General features: G+C 37.8%; 2 protein-coding genes and 1 pseudogene across 4 annotated transcripts; 1 reads left to right on the top strand and 2 right to left on the bottom strand.

Moving 5' to 3' along the window:
• Positions 1–738: 738 nt before the first annotated feature.
• Positions 739–2,436, bottom strand: LOC126794934 (uncharacterized). Of its 3 annotated transcripts, none has more exons than XR_007672194.1 (3): positions 2,204–2,436; positions 1,895–1,977; positions 739–1,593 (listed from the first exon to the last, which is right to left on the bottom strand). XR_007672194.1 is itself a non-coding variant. In XM_050521731.1 (3 exons), exons 1-3 carry the CDS (start codon positions 2,303–2,305, stop codon positions 1,378–1,380), a joined length of 387 nt encoding a protein of 128 aa, XP_050377688.1. In that variant the 5' UTR covers positions 2,306–2,436; the 3' UTR covers positions 739–1,377. The 3 variants fall into 3 exon arrangements, 1 of the variants encoding a protein (XP_050377688.1); XM_050521731.1 differs by having other exon boundaries at positions 1,895–1,963; XR_007672193.1 differs by lacking the exon at positions 1,895–1,977.
• A 6,801-nt stretch (positions 2,437–9,237) lies between these two features.
• LOC126795373 (disease resistance protein RPM1-like) lies at positions 9,238–10,721 on the top strand (annotated as a pseudogene).
• Positions 10,722–11,007: 286 nt separating this feature from the next.
• Positions 11,008–14,904, bottom strand: LOC126793438 (histone deacetylase 6). The gene is made up of 6 exons (XM_050519959.1): positions 14,351–14,904; positions 13,334–13,774; positions 13,074–13,216; positions 11,842–11,932; positions 11,624–11,751; positions 11,008–11,375 (listed from the first exon to the last, which is right to left on the bottom strand). Exons 1-6 carry the CDS (start codon positions 14,882–14,884, stop codon positions 11,324–11,326), a joined length of 1,389 nt encoding a protein of 462 aa, XP_050375916.1. The 5' UTR covers positions 14,885–14,904; the 3' UTR covers positions 11,008–11,323.
• Positions 14,905–17,093: the final 2,189 nt, after the last annotated feature.

The raw sequence follows: 17,093 nt of genomic DNA, 5'->3' as shown, positions 1-17,093 counted from the left end.
TTCGGCAGGGAGGGAGGAAGAGAGGGTCGGGTGAGAGAGAGAGAAAGTGAGAGGGAGACGGAGAGAAACTGAGGGGTTTCCTGTTATGGAAACCCTAGTAAGAAAAATTCCTTTTTATACTAGTTTCCAAATCGGAAACTAACTTCCGACGTGAATAACTTTTACGTACGATGTCCGTTTCGAACGCGTCACATATCCACGAACTCGTATCGACGAGCTCTACAACTTTCGTGAAGGAAGTTTTTTGAAACCGAGCGACGGAATAAAAGTCGATAAATTCGTTCGGAAACGTAACGTTTTCTTATTAAACGTTCTCGGAACGCTTCCGTTTCCGTTTCGTAACGTTTGCAAACAAATCAAATTCGATTTAAATGAATTTCAAAACTTTATAGAATTTACTTCAAATCAAATATCGTTTTGAAAAATTGGGGTTATTACACAGGTATTCAGGAACTAGATTCAAAAGAGGAAAAGGAAAACACCAGTTAAAAAGCCAGAAATTTATGTTCTTCCCATTACTTACAATCCAACGCATTCCAGCTTTAATCAGTTCCCGGTTGTCCAGAATACCTTTCCAAGCAGCAGAACTTTTGGTAGATTTTTTTTGCTTCAAAAAAAGAATCTTTAGATAAATATTTAGCCTCAACAATTTTCACCCAGAGATTATTAGGATCAGTCAAATCCTTCCAACCAAGAGTAGCAGAGTTAAAGTGATTAAAAGGTCTTATACCCAGACCACCTTTCGATTTAGAAGAACAAACAGCAGACCAAGCAACAGGATGGGAATTAGGAGAACCCCAGAAAAAATTTCTAGCACAAGCATCTAGCTGTTTCGTAAGAGAGGGAGGACATTTAAAGCAAGAAAAAAGATGATTAGGCATACCAAAAATATTACTTAAGGAGAATCAAACTGCCAGCTCTAGACAGACAATTTGCTTTCCAACCAGCAAGCTTTTTCTGAGTCTTTAGAACAATGTCTTTTGCATTTAAGGGATCTTTCCAGAGAATAATGTTATTAATTCCTAAATAGCGGCCAATACAAGCTTTATGAGGAATATTCAAAATTTGACCAAGTATATTCCTAGAGCAATTAGGAACATTAGCAGAAAAATAGGCAGTTGATTTAGAAAATTTTATTTGCTGGCCAGAAGCAAGGGAAAAGTTATTGAGAATAGTATTCAGTTTTTTAGCAGCTAGCGAGGTTGCTTTGGAAAAAAGGAGACAGTCATCAGCAAAGAATAAATTGGAGATCCTAGTACTCCTAGGAGAAGGTAAAATGCCTATTTGAGAAAAAGAATTGTAAGCAGCCTTATTAAGGTGTTTAACTAAGGGTTCAAGACAAAGAATAAACAAGTAGGGAGAGAGAGGATCTTCCTGTCAGAGGCCACGAAGAGGAGTAAAATGCTCAGTAGGCTTACCCTTGACAAGAATAGAGAAAGAAACTGAGGAGATACAGTTAACTATTAGATTCATCCAATTGGGATGAAAACCAAAAGCTAACAAACAATTCTGAACATAGTTCCAATTCATAAAATCGTAGGCTTTCTCCTCAAGATCAATTTTCAGAGCCATGTATTGAGTCTTTCTGCGTTTCTGAGGAAATAAAGAAAAAAATTCATGAGCTATTAGAATGTTATCAAAAATAGATCTACCAGGCGCAAAAGCTCCTTGAGTATCAGAAATACAAAACGGCAAAAGGGGTTTTAGTCTATTAACTATAATTTTAGAGATTATTTTGTAACTAACATTGCAAAAACTAATAGGTCTAAAAATGAGCTACTGTTTCAGGAGAATCAGTTTTGGGGATTAAAAAAACATTTGTTTTGTTAATTTGTGAAATAGAGCCATTAGAGAGAAAGAAATCTTTAACAAAAGGAATAATGAGATGCTTAACCTCATTCCAAAAAGTATGATAGAACTTAGCATGAATACCATCTGGTCCTGGGGCTTTAAGAGCTCCAATCTGAAAAATGGCATCTTGAATTTCAAGATCAGAGATTGGAGCAATAAGAGATCTATTGGTATCCTCAGAAATAACAGAGGGAATAATTTTTGTAAAATCAGAAATGGTTCTACTGCTGGGAATTGTACTAGGGGTGAATCTTTTTTGAAAACTAGAACGGAAGCAGTCTAGAATTTTAGAAGGGTCAGTATTCAGTAATAATAAGACCAGTATCATCTTTAATAAAAGAAATTTTCTTACGATTTTTCCGGATGAGAGCTTGAGTCTGGAAGTGTTTGGAATTACGATCTCCAAAATTGATCCAGTTTGATCCAGCGCGTTGAATCCAGAAAATTTCTTCATCTCTAGCAATTATGTCCAAGTCTTTTTGAATAGCATGTTCTGAGAAAGGTATTCAGAATTCAGAGAATTGGCATAATTCAATTGAGTACTGGCCAGTTGATTCATCAAGTCTTTCTTTCTAATAATTTTTTTTCCAAACGTGGACTTATTCCATTTAGAAGCAAGGAATTGAAAGCAAGAAATAAAAGGGGATGAAATCTTATATCCCCATTTCTCTATTCCCTTACCTGTTCCCTTATTGAAACCCGACACGTGGCATTTATTGCCTAATCAGCAGTAAATAAGACCTAAGTGAAATATGGGTAAATAAGAATTAAACTTTTGAAAAGGACAGCCTAAGTAAGTATTAGAAGCAGCAATATTTAGAACAGAAGAAAAATTCTAATGACCAAGCCACGTAGCTTCAAATTTAAAGGATTTGTTAAACTTAGAATGATTATGGATTGAATCAGTAGTAAATAAGACATGAGCATGATCTGAGTGAAATATGGGTAAAATTAGTTACAGTTAAGTCAGGAAATAAGTTTAGATTGGCAGAATTGGCAAGAGCTGTATCAAGTCTTTCATAAATTCTATGAGGGGGGTCTTGATTATTACACCAAGTAAATTCATTTCCAGAAGCAGGGAGAGAAATCAGATTACAGTCATTTAGGAATTACATAAATAGAATCATAAATGAAGAATACAATTAAAATCACCCATAAGAAGCCAAGGATCATCAGAAATAGGTTTCAACATTTTCAGTTCAGACCAAAGCATAGCTTGATTGGATTTCAGAGGATACATATAAACAAAGGTAACAAAAGAAGAAGAGTTAGTCCGGAGATCAGTAATTTGACAGTGAAAGAAACGATCATGACGAGAAATAACATTAATATTAACATTGTTCCCATTCCAACATAAGATTAAACCGCCAGATTGGCCATTTGAAGAAATACAATCAAAACTAGAAAACGGTAAATTAGAAACTAGAGATTTGGCAGCATCTGAACTAAGCTTAGAGTCCAAAATACAAAAAACATCCAGATTAAGAAGCTGCTGCAAAAAAAGGGCTGAACTAAGGAAGCCATCCTTAATGCAGCCTCTACAGTTCCAGGTTACACACTTCATAAAACATCTTCAAAAGAAGGAGGGTCAGTTGCAGGGGTCATAAAAGCATCAGAATCATCATCACGTCCGCGTTTCCTTGGACTGTGATGGAAACTAACAGAGTTCAAGTAAACTATTAAAATCCACACCGCCAACAGAAAGAAGTTTAAATCAAAGAAGGGAAAAATCAGAATCGGCAGCGATCGGAGAAGACCGTGACACATGACCCCAAACAAATACAAATCCTCCACGGAAATACCAGAGTCCATTACAAAATCAAATCGCCAAATACAGTAGCTGTTCAGTGATAGTTCTTTTGGTTCCAGAGAGAGCAACGAAAATGGGGTGACGGGAAGTAGAGAAGGAGAGAAAGCAAAATTGATATGGATGAGCAGGTCAAGGGATGAGGGAGACGAATCTGGGGGGCGATCAAGGTTTAGGAGCCAAAGAGAAGGAGAATCAAGGGTCTGAGGGTAGAAGAAAGGGGAAAGGGGGAGACGGTTCTAGAGAGCATCTTGTTCTAACAGTTGGCTTGACCCACGTGAGCCATCGTTAGTCTCTGTTTATTCACAATCAGTCCAAACGAAGAAGATAAAAAAAACACCCGGACCCGAACAACCTCCGAATATGAACCCAGATCCCTTGACTCCGGCGAAAACTGATTACGGATCAGATAAACGCCGGGCCGCCAACCACTGCAATCATTACAACCAAACTTATACTCGTGTCCTCACAATTCCTATCTTTGCCAATTCTCCCGCCAAACATCTTTAAGCCACCATTTTCCTCTCCCTTACTAAACCCAAGCGAAAAGATTATTCCTTCCTCCAATTTTGATCGCAATTTTTCTCTTCCAGTTTTGGATTCTCTTCCTTTCTTCAATTCCTAAATCCCCATGCTCCATTCTTGATCCAAACCCAAAAATACTCAAACTTTTCCGATTTCCTCCAATTTTTAAAACCCTAATTTCTGGGTTCATCGATTTACAAGGAGAGAGAGAGAGAGAGCTCGGGTTTTTCTGAAAGGTTGAGGTTGAAAAACTTAAAGTTTGAGGTTTCTCAGTCAACTAACGTTGAATAACAAAGAAACTAATGGATTCTTAAAAAAAACATCTGATGGCTGAGAATCCATACTATTTGTTTTTTATAAATGAAAGGCTAAGATTGCCTCCATATCAGTAAAATATTAAACGGTGTCTACTCGGTGCCTACAATCCGTTTTTTATGATCGACAAGATTCTAAATTTCTAATTATTATCATCTCTGTGACTATAAACAGTTTAGCACTTTAGCAGGTCAGAAACAAGGGCGAATAGTATGATTAATTTATAAAATTGACTAAATTTTCTCTGTTTCTAGTTTGGTTTGCGGTAGTATTAGGACAAGAAATTCAACCATTTCTTGTGTTTACGTATACGAAGTAAAATTCATGTTTATTTCACTTCTTTCATCAAGACAACTCATTTCGCTTAGTGGTGGACCTACATGAGAGCTAATCCAGTTACAGCCCGGTAAATTTTGAGAAATCACGTTGAAAAAAAAACAGAAAAGCCAGGTAAATTTAGAGAGAGAAAGCTGACCCAAAAATATTTTATGGGGTATTTTATTCACTTACCTAAAAACTGCGGATAAAGTTTAGACCTTAGGTCCGCTTCTGCAGTTTCGCTACTTCTGCTAGGCAATGGGAATGACCTGTTGTCCTCACTCCAAGCAGAAATTGTGCAAGTTCATAGTGTGTTTGCAAGCAGGATCTTTGAGGTTCATAACAGAAATCACACTTTCTAATGTACAAATTTGTCATGCTCCAACAACCAGTGATGCAGTGGCACATCATTTAGCTGTCGTAGCCTTTGAGTCTAAAGAGGCATGCTCTTGGTTTGATCAAACTCCATAATCTATGCTGGATTTAATCCAGGAACAATGTACTTGACTCCATCTTATCAAGATATTTGATTCTTACAAAATATTTCCTGCTGGATTATATATTAACATCAAAAGTTGTTCATTTCATAAGCTTAAGAGATTCATGTCCCCCCTTTTTTTTTCGCATTTTCTGTTAATTAGCAGAAAATTATTATCCTTGAAGCACCAACAATCCAAACGTTTTAAAAAGAAAACATGTAATTAGGATGATAAATACTATTATAATTTGACTTCATTTTTTTATCGAATTTTGACTTCATTTAATTTCCAAAAAAAATTAAATCCTTTCTTCCTCCCAAGTCCCAATATTACTTGTGGGCTTCAAGGCTTTAACACAACCACTTGCTAGCTAGGCTTGTGTTCCATTAAGAGGCAGGGCTCAATCACTTTTTTGGCAACAACCTCATGTGCTTGAGGGAAAAATTTAAGAGAATGGGGAAAAAATTAGAGGTTGAAGACAAGGGGACGGTTTATGTCTAAGAAGATGTGGAGGTTTATATCTGCAAGCAAGAAAACCATCAGAATACTCCGTACATCTGTTACAATCATGTAGTATCCATAAACTGGTAGACATAACTACAGTTACATCAAGTAGCATTGTTGGACTCTTCATCAATAAACTAATTTTTGATATCCTTTGTTGTATCCAAAGTTCAAAAAAGTGATAGGCGGTGTACAGTTAGACAGTCACCTCCTAGCGCCTAGTCGGTTTCGAATTATTAAATATTTATTTATTTTTTATACATGTATTTAATTTATTTTTATTATAATTCTCAATATTAATTTTAAAAATAATCTAAATTCAAAATAAATTAAGTACAAAGTCCATACAAAAATATTAGAACAAAAGATAAATTATAAAAAAATGCAATACTAAATATCAAGTTATTTTAGTGTAACGACCCCGAAATTTCGAATATAAAAACTCAAAATTTCAAAATCGTTAAACACCAAACAATCTCAACGAATCGAAATCATTTAAAATGCCACAGCGGATCATCTCTGAGTTCAAAATACAACTCAATCAAACCGATTATTACAACCCAAATTATAATTCAATATTATAATAATGGAATTGCGTAATCCTCACAACAAACTCACAAGATAGTCACACAAAATCCTCACATCAGCTGGAGATAAATAACTTCAAGTCCACTGAGCGGTACGTCAATTCCCGCTAATCCACACCTGCGGAGTTATCCACTACACCATCGAATTGGTGCACCGGGATTGTAAACACAAACCCGGTAAGCTTTACAGCTCGTATGAGTAAAATGAAAATATAACTCGCATATTAATATATATACGAAAATCCACAAATCAAACAAATATAAATGCACTCATGAGTCAATGGACGGCCCATCTGGTTGTCCCAAAGAAATATGAAATAAAACGCTCATGAGAAATTAAGTAACCCTTCTGGTTACCCAAATGCATTTATATTACGGGTACCAAGAACGCTGGTACACATCTGTTACCCCTCTCGTAATACACCGCCGACGTTGGATAGCCACCCGCTACCCAACATCCAAAACAATCTAAGTACCCATGAGCAGATAACCACCCGTTACCTCACATGCAGTACTAAGGCAGACAGACTAGAGCTCTAACTGTATCGTAACTTTCGCCCGGCCAAAGGCTAGGTTCCGACTTGCCAAACACGTACAATAATCTCACATCATATTGTACCAAATCACGTCCGAAGACAAATCAACATTTTAACAATCTCAATGTTAAAATCACGTACAATAATCTCACATCATATTGTACCAAAAATCATGTCCGAAGACAAATCAACATTTTAACAATCTCAATGTTAAAATCACGTACAATAATCTCACATCATATTGTACAAATCAAAATCACATGCTCGATATATAAATCTCGTCATCGAAATGACATAAATCACGATAAAATCATAACAGTATATTATATAGCAAATTATATATATATGTACATATTTACCATTTATACAATATATATATATAATCCATTATATCATATACATGTCATATTTCATAAACACGTCCGAAGACAAAAACTCGTCCGAAGACAAAAACTCGTCCGAAGACAAAACTCATTCGAAAACAAAACTCGTCCGAAGACAAAACGTTTTAACAAACACCATGTTAAAACCACGTACAATAATCACACCTCATATTGTACAAATTAAATCACATGCTCAATATTTAATTCTCGTCATCGAAATGACAAATCCCAATGAATTTATAACAGTATATAATATAGCAAACTATATATATATGTACTTATTACCATTTATACAATATATATATAATTCACTATATCGTATACATGTGGTAATTCAATATTAAAAACTCTTGAAATATCTTGAATCTCCGCAAGGGTATATTCATAAATATGTGAGATTTTACTCACCTTCTTTCCTGCGTGCAACTTCCACGACCCTGAAAGTAATTTCCTCACTCGTTTCGTCAGTCACCTAATAGCACGATAAATGTTTAGAAAATGATACTTAAAATATCAGGTGACGAGTTCAGCACAGCTAAATGTTGTTCATAAAACATTGGTCACGAACATTGTTCATGTTTACTAATCACTGTTTTTACTAAAACACTGTTCACAGTTACTGTTTTACTAAAACACTGTTCAAAGTTACTATTTTACCATGACACCGGTCACAGTTACTGTTACAAATCACTATTTACAGTTACTGTTACATATCACTATTCATGTGGAGTTACTATTCACATTTACTATTCATTCGGCGTTACTGTTCACCGACCGCCACCAATCATCACCAAATTTCACCACCACAACCTAAACAACATTTCTAACAACTTCCTAGTTGACACCAAGGTCTAAATCCGAGTCTAAATAGTCCAAACAACGAAGAACATGAAATCGGCATTATTCACATACCCTAGAAATTGAAATTTTGATTCGGGTACTTACACTTCGATTTGGCTCGATTCCTTTTATGGGAATGTTGTTGGGACTGAGACAAGCAAAACCCCCCAAGAATCTCGAGCCATGGTGGCCGGAGGAGGTGGCGCCGCCACAACAGTAACTTCCGGCGGTTGCTACACCGTGTGTGGTTGTCGCCGGAGTGCAAGGCGTAGCCCAAAAGATGGAGCTCGTCGAGCCCGTCAGTTTGATAGGTGGCACGACACGATGCGACGTCGGATGGTGGAGAAATCGGTCGGAGAATGTTTTTGGGTCGGGTGAACAGTGCCCGAGCTCGGGTAAACAGTACCCGAGCTGATTTTTAGAAAAATCTGATTTTCTGATTTTTAATCTCCTCTCCTTCCTTTTATACTATTTCCAAAATCGGAAACGAACTTCCGACATTAATAACTTTCGCGTCCGACGTCCGATTCGAACGCATGACGTGTCCACGAATTCGTATCGATGAGCTCTACGACTTTCGTGAAGGAAGTTTTCACAACCGAGCGACGGAATAAAAGTCTATCTATACGTTGCGGTAACGTTACGTTTTCTAATTAAACGATCTGAGAACGTTTCCGTTTTCGTTTCGAAATGTCGCAAACCTCCAATTGTCGTCTTGAATTAATTTCACAAGTTTAACACTTTGAAAATACTCGACATTTAGTTTCTAAAAATTCGGGTTATTACATTTAGTTTTTTTTAGTCAACTGATTTTTGACCGCCTAATTCGCAAAACGCCGCTAAGGTAAAAATTGCGGCGGTGACCGATCTCTTAGCGCCTAGGCGGCCGCTTTTTAGAACAGTGGTTGTATCCATCACATTTTGCTATGACATAGTAGACAACAGGCTGCCGGCCATCAGAAAATGACTGCAACATGCCGGAAATTAATTAAGAAAACAAGGTGCAAATTCAGCGGTAAGCTTCCCTTTAACATATCCAATCACACATAAGGTTTAAAAACCTATATATATTGGTATCACTGTCTTCTGTGCATGCAAGGAAAGATTGTAGAACTCTTAAGTTCTAATACCAGTGAAGGTGAGATGGAAGAAAGCAAGGAAGGCCATGAGGATGGAATAGGTCAGACATCAGCTTCTCCATCCTCACCTTGTCCATTACAATTACGTTACAGTGAGTTACCGTATCACCTTCAAAGTTGTGTAGTGTACTGTTCCATCTTCCCTGAGAGCTACCAGCTTTCAAAAGGGAAACTTATCCGGTTACTAGTAGCTCAAGGACTGATACAAGAAAAAGCAGGGAGGATTATGGAGGATGTAGCAAAAGAATATATATGCGAACTGATCAACCAGCAACTGCTGAACACCCTCGGAGAGATGGGACTCAATTGAGGGTCCCCTGTCGTCTTCAAAAGTTCTGTCTTGATCAACTGAAGGAAGGAAAATTTGCAGCCTTTGGGTGTTCATTTGTTCCGACATGACACGGCTGATATCCCAAATGAACAATCTTCAACTAACCGCTTTGTTCCTGCTAGGAAATCAAAATCTATCTCAACATGATGGTAGTTGGCTACAATTTGATGGTATGAGCACTTTAAGAGTGCTTGAGCTAAAAGATACTAAAGTCAAATTGTTACCAGATGAAGTGGGAGATCATACACCTCACGTATCTTGGCTTGAAAGGCACAGATATAAATGAGCTTCCAGAGGGACTAGGTAGATTGGAAGCCCTGCAAACTTTGGATATTAGATGGTGTGGGGATTTATCAGGCTTCTCAGCTGAGATACTCAATCTTTTAAGATTGAGGCACCTCAAAATGTTCAAGAACAAAGGGGTTTCTGGGATGAAGCTACCGGCAGGGATAGGAAGTCTGACAGATCTTTTGGCCTTGACAGGTATACACCCTGGTGGTGGCACTGCAGCTGAAGTAGGTAACCTGATAGGGCTCAGAAGATTAGGAGTGATGGACGTGGATGAGGAGAATGCCGTCGAGCTATTTGCCGCTATTATGAAGATGCAGGGCCTTCTTTCCTTGTCTTTAGAAGCAAAAAGCGCATTCCCTAAGGGAAAGCTTGTCCTCCTGGAGTCATTCTCACCTCCGCCATTTCTTCGAAAGCTTCGCCTTGAAGGCGTCCTAGAAAAGCTACCTGCTTGGTTTGGTTTCTTAGAAATGCTCACAAACTTGAGATTAGGTTTCTCCCATTTGTCTGAGAACCCATTATTGGTACTTCAAGTCCTACCCAACTTGAAAAGGCTAACCCTCTGGCAGGCTTATGATGCAAAGCAAATAGGGAAAGAGTTCTGCACTACTGGTGGGTTTCCCAAGCTTGAGGTTCTCATCATTGCTTCTCATGTTCTTGAGGAGTGGACAGAACTTGAAGAGGGAGCACTACCTAGCTTGAACTTGGCGAGGATTTTGACCTCCTCGGCGGGGATGCCGTCGTCTTGGGTTTTGGTCTGCTGGCATTTGGGTGTTGATAGATGGAAATGGATTGGCTTTGGAGGTGTTTTGGATTGAAATGGAGGTTTGGGGTGGTGGGTTGGAAAGAGTTGCGGGAGGTTTGAACTGGGGAGTGAATCAACGGTCGAATTTGGAGGAGGTTTTGCAAGAGTGACATTTCTTACTGCTTATCAGTCTCTGGACTAGTATCTTTCTTTTGCAGAGAGAGGCAAAGATAATGATAAAATGGCGGGGCGCCGCTTTCACTAATTACAATAAATTAAAAGAAAAAATAGGCAAATATATATATATATATATATATTGTGGTATATATATATATTGTGGCTCCAACACAAATACACAATGACTAGAAGATTAATACCTTTGGAATAATTAACTCCGCACAATGTGAGTATTGATATCATTCACCTGTACTGTAAGATGGGTTTTATAAGTTATAACACAGTGATACCAAAGAGAAGGGCTCAGTATAACAAGGACACCACTTTCCTGACGATTAAACTGTGCCTACTTCTAACATTATACGATGCCTTTCTAGAGTTTCTATGCGACTTGAATGGAGCTCTTGGCTTCACCAAACGTTTACGGTATGGGGCGAGACTTGTTCTACGTGATACAGGGGCTGAGGGGCATACGACGAGAAGCTACAAAATCCAATGCTAGCAACAGGGGGGATGATCTTCGTCTTCTTCCATCTCATCAGGATCATGCCTGTATTAAATATTACAAAACAAGGTATTAGATGAGGGGTCAGCTGATTGGACACAAGAAATTAGAATCTCATTTTTATCAAGGAAAATATCATCATCTCAAGTCTGAAATAACATTGAAGATCTGCAGTCTAGTTATGTTTCTAATGGATGGCCATATCTCAAACTGAATCTCCAAAAACCCACAACAATCTGGAGTTGAATGGTAAGACAAACAAAAACAAGATGTATGAAAAACGGGATGCTAACCTCATCACAGTACTTAGAGCAGGATTGGAGAACTTCCAGGGCTTCTCATCATCATCATCAGGATCAGAATCATAGTCCACGCCATCCCAAATACGACGCTTTGGTCTGTGGTCCATGCGCTCTTCTGCCTACATCCCCACTCAAACCAGTGGTAACGTTTATAACAAAGACAACATAAAACCGGGAAAACATCAATTATTTTCGCACTAGATACATACCTCCTCTGGAACTTCTGTAGTTGGTGGTGTTGTCTGGAAAGGGACACTCGGTGCATGAGGTAACCTTGAGAGTTGCTCAAAAAGTGTATTCCTGAGGGAAGATAATAACCAATTGAAAAACTCGCACAATGAGTTGAATATAAGCAGGCCAGCAGTCTCAATATATTTCTAAGCTGAAATATACTATTCGTAGTTTAAAAAGTTGCAAAAATCTCACAAAAGGAATCAGCAAATATATGTAATTGCTACAACAACAAAAAAAGGTGTGAACACCATGCTTTAAAAGAGAAGACATGGTGAATTAAAAACATATCTTAGTGGCCAAAGTAAGTGTGAAGAAGGCAAGGGATAAAGAAAACCAAAAGTTGAGAGATTAGCTGAACACTTTTTCAATTGATTATTATAGTGGGATATTAGTGGGAAACAAACATTGAGAGAGTTCAAGTTCCCAATTCAGAACATTAACAAAATCAATATTATCAAAGTTCAAGAATCATTTAGCACAAACATCATCCAATTTACCTCCAGAAGTTCTAATTACTTAGGATGAGCTATTTTGAGTTTGCTATATATAATGAATATTCTAAAGTTCAGAACCATAGAATTTCATCACAAACATTTCTAAATCAATGTATATTTGCCATGTAGATTTACTTATCTTTTCACAAGCTGCATCAGCAATCACCAGATAAAAGTGGAAATTTGAACTGAACAACAGTATAACCTATGATGGGACACGGATACAGGTACGGCATAACACGTGGATACGTTCTTTCTAAAAAAACGCTGCAAGGATACATTTTGGATACGTTTTGTTAAATAATATATAATTTATATTTTTTTAATTCCATAATTTGATTAAAAAAGAGTAATTAGAACACAGAAAATCCCATCAATTTTACAAGAACTTAAGTCCATGAATTGAATTCTTAACAAATTCAAGCAAAATAGAAGAAAATAATTTCAAAACATGATAATTTTAATGCCAAAATTGACAATTTTACCTAAAAACGTATCCAAAACCATACCCAAGGCGTATCCGCTGGGTCAACTTTGCACTACACGGTCAGAATACGTTTTTTCATTCAAGAATACGCATATGCAGCATATCCGGGCCGTACCCATATCTGAAACGGATACGATACGGACATACTCATTTTTTGCCGTATCCATGCTATATAGAGTATAACAGTCATTACCAACAACTGGTATAAGTAATGCATCAAACTCACCTTATGTTCTCCATTTCTTTAGGTGAGTTGAGGTTCTCCATGTTGCAAGTGTCAACATGCAGAGTGTAGTCCGGGCCAAAATACTCATAGTATTCATTGTAAGGCAACTTATTCTCAGGCTCCACCCCAACAGCAACAGCAGTCTGTTACAAACAGATGTGCACTCATATCAACACCTCATCACATACTTAGATTGTTAAAACAATTAAAATAAGACAGATGTTATGGTGTATCTCAAACTAAAAGGAAATGAGACAAACCTCATAGCACCAGCAACGAGCAACATTCCTGATTGTATATCCTCCGCCGCCCAAAACCATCAAAGGAACATTGAAAGACCGAAGGTATCGGAGACAATCAGCATGGCCCTTGACAGATAAGTTGAAGCACCCCAACCGATCACCAGATAATGAATCCGCACCACACTGAAGCACAACTGCATCTGGCTGATACATTTCCATAACCTTTTGGATGAGGGGCCTAAACAAACTACGAAAACTCTCATCATCCATGCCATCATTCAGTGGCACATTCAAGGCATAATTCTTCCCAGGCCCTGCACCAACATCCTTGATATGCCCAGTTCCCGGAAAGAAATCCCCAAACTTATGGAAGGACACCGTCATTACTCGGTCGGTAGTGTAAAACGCCTCCTCAACTCCATCTCCATGGTGAACGTCAATGTCAACATACAGAACACGCTGTACAGCAAGAATTACCAGATCCATAAACAGTTCAATAAACAAACAATGTAACAATGACATCTGCATACAACAGATGAACATAACACAGGCCGAAACCTGAACCATACATGATACTGTATCATCTGGATAGAAATTTATGGCTTTCACCAGTAATTATCACTTATCAATCATTCAAAACTTTATCACATTCAACATTAGTGATCACTTGTCCAAAAAACAAAACATTAGTGACCGCAAAACACTTGCTACTTACTAAAGGGAAGCTGGCATAGAGCAACTAGGAGATTGCAGAGCTCAGCAACACTAACCTAATATTCATTCGGCACAGAATAGATACTTAGACAAGAAACATCATTTCATTCCCACTTTCATCTGATTTCTAATTCCACATTACTTGCACATAACTCAAATCACCAAATGCAGCTAGAACAGTGAAAACCTAAAAGCATAATTAGTTTTCTATAATAAGACCAAAGCAAAATCATAGACTAGTCACTCAACACAGACTAGATAAACAATAACACTTAAACCTTTGACAAACAATTAGAGTTTAGAGAATGTGACTATTATTACCTTGTGAACCTTGAGCAGCTCAAGAATGCCAAGCACAATGTCGTTGACATAGCAAAACCCTGAGGCCTCAGATTTCTTGGCGTGGTGAAGACCGCCGGCCCAGTTGATGGCGATATCACAGTCCATCCGGTTAAGCTTGACGGCGGCGCCGATAGAGCCTCCAGAGGAGGCCTGGCAGAAGCCGAAAAGGCCGTCGAAGACGGGGCAGTCCTCGCCGACATTGAAGCGCTTGAGGTGGCGGGAGTGGACGGCGTCGGAGAGGGTTTCGGGGGAGACGGAGGCGAGGAACTCGACGTAGTCGTCGGAGTGGAATTTTCTGATGTCGGCGGGGGCGGCGGGGAAGGGGCGGTTGATCTCCATGCGGCGGTGGAGGCCGTAGTGGACGATGAGGTTGTGGGCCATCCGGATGCGGTGAGGCTTCATCGGGTGGCCTTGGCCGTAGTAGTAGTCACCGACGGTGGGCTCGTAAAAGTAGCTCACGCGCCGCTTTGTTCCATCGGGACCCGACGGCAGTGAAGCTCCGCTCGAGTCCATCGTCTCAGAGTTTCTCTCTTTCGCTTTGTCTTCTCTCTTTTCTGTAAATAAAACAGTACTAGCCTACGACGAGTCGTAATTGTCTTTTGTAGCTGGATGGATTTTCGGGTCGGGTGTAAGTGGGAACGTGTACCTTGGGCTGAGTTCAAAGCCCAATGAAAGATACAACTAAATAATATGAATGGACAATAAATCCGGTGCTATGGAAAATGCAGATTTCTTCCAGTTCAAATCCTGGCACTGGATTTTTTATTTTCGCCAAATAGTTGGAACTTGGATGAGAAAAAACAAGGTCACTTTAACTACCATTATACAAGCCAATAAAGATATGTAAATCATGCAATCAAATTCATATGAATATGCAATCAAATTCTTAATAAATTATATTAACTTCTTCAACTTATAAAAAATAACTACATCTTAAAAAAAAACTACTAGTAACATTTGCAAATAAACTAAAGATTATAGAGTTTTCATTTATCGACAATATCCAAGTACTTGGTTGGTGTTAAAGTCAGCTTATAAAAATGACATGCGATCATTTTTTTTACGACAAAACCATAGGTCTTTATAGATAATTGTGGACTAAATAGTCATTACATATCCATCCGCTATTACAAAGTATTTGCCAAGAGGTTATGAGCCTAAACTCAAAATTAATAGGCAGCATGAAACTATTATTGGCATAAATGCCGATTTGCACCCCAAACTTGGCTGAAATTGTCAATTTGCACCCCGAACTTGCATTCGAGTCAATTTACCTCCTAAACTTGGTAAAAATTGCCGATTTACATCCCGAACTTGTATTTAAGTCAATTTACCTCCTAAAGTTGGTAAAAATTGCCGATTTGCATCCCATCCGTTAAATTTAACGGTTTCTATCCAATTTTGCGTCACATGTCATGCATTTAAGGGGTAGTATTGTCATTATATATTTATTCATATTGAATAATGAAATAAATTAATAAAATTACTTAAGAGGAACACTTGCTACAATGTTTGTTTTTTCGAAACATGTTATTGATTTATATATTTATTATTTAATGTGATATGGTATGTTAAAAGATATTAGAAAAAATATAAATAAATAAATACATTGAAATTAAAAATAAATGTGTGTTTCGAGAGAATTACTATTCTACCATTGTGTGTGTCTTAGCCTTATTAGGTTTTCTATTAGAGATAGATTTGAATCTCTGTAATAGATTAGGACTCCGAATCCTACGGGATTGTGGTTATGTAATGCCTATATATTGGTCTCATTATCAATCAATAAACGGTTACGTTCTGTTCTATTACGTCGTTATTATTCTCGTTTTGTTCATCCTCCAACAATGTGTACATATAAAAATATATCTATACACAACACACTATATTTGAATGGGTGGGTATATTGAATATATAATTCAAAGTAGGGTTAAGTTGGTAGAAAAATAGATGTAAATAAATAATTTGATTAACAAAATAATCCTCATTTTAAAGAATATTTTTATTTTTTTTTAAGAAAAATATAAATATATAATGACAATACTACCCCTTAAATGCATGACATGTGACGCAAAATTGGATAGAAACAGTTAATTTTAACAGATTGGGTGCAAATCGGCAATTTTTACAAAATTTAGGAGGTAAATTGACTCAAATACAAGTTCGGGGTGTAAATCAGCAATTTTTACCAAGTTTAGGAGGTAAATTGACTCAAATGCAAGTTCGGGGTGCAAATTGACAATTTCAGCCAAATTTGGGGTGCAAATTGGCATTTATGCCAACTATTATTTGGTAATAAGCGCATATCAAACTAAGTTTGCTCATTACTGATACAAACATAGCAATAGACAATGTACTAAACAAAATACTAACAAATATTATAGAATAATAGTAAAGGCCCAATAACAGACAAGTTGAAAACCAATAAAACTAAAATTAATTAGACTAAGGTCCATACAACCCAGACAGCCAAACAAAGCCCAACAAAAGGCTCAGCTCCTAGACCTAACAGTCGTAGATGCACCTCGCACGCTCACCCACCGCCGTGGGCCACGAATGATGCACAACGTACGAGAAAAGGCCTAGCACCAACGACACCATGAAGAAGAAGGAGACCTGCAAACATGTAGATCCGAATTGGAATGGTGTGGAAACCTGCCTCCAAGTCACCAACGACCCATCAGTGATGCCTTATTGCCAAGCCATACCTTTTGGCACCGCA

Source organism: Argentina anserina, chromosome 5 (assembly GCF_933775445.1).
Source record: "Argentina anserina chromosome 5, drPotAnse1.1, whole genome shotgun sequence".
In the NCBI taxonomy this organism is placed as follows: domain Eukaryota; kingdom Viridiplantae; phylum Streptophyta; class Magnoliopsida; order Rosales; family Rosaceae; genus Argentina; species Argentina anserina.
This window is presented reverse-complemented; position numbering and strand designations above follow the sequence as displayed.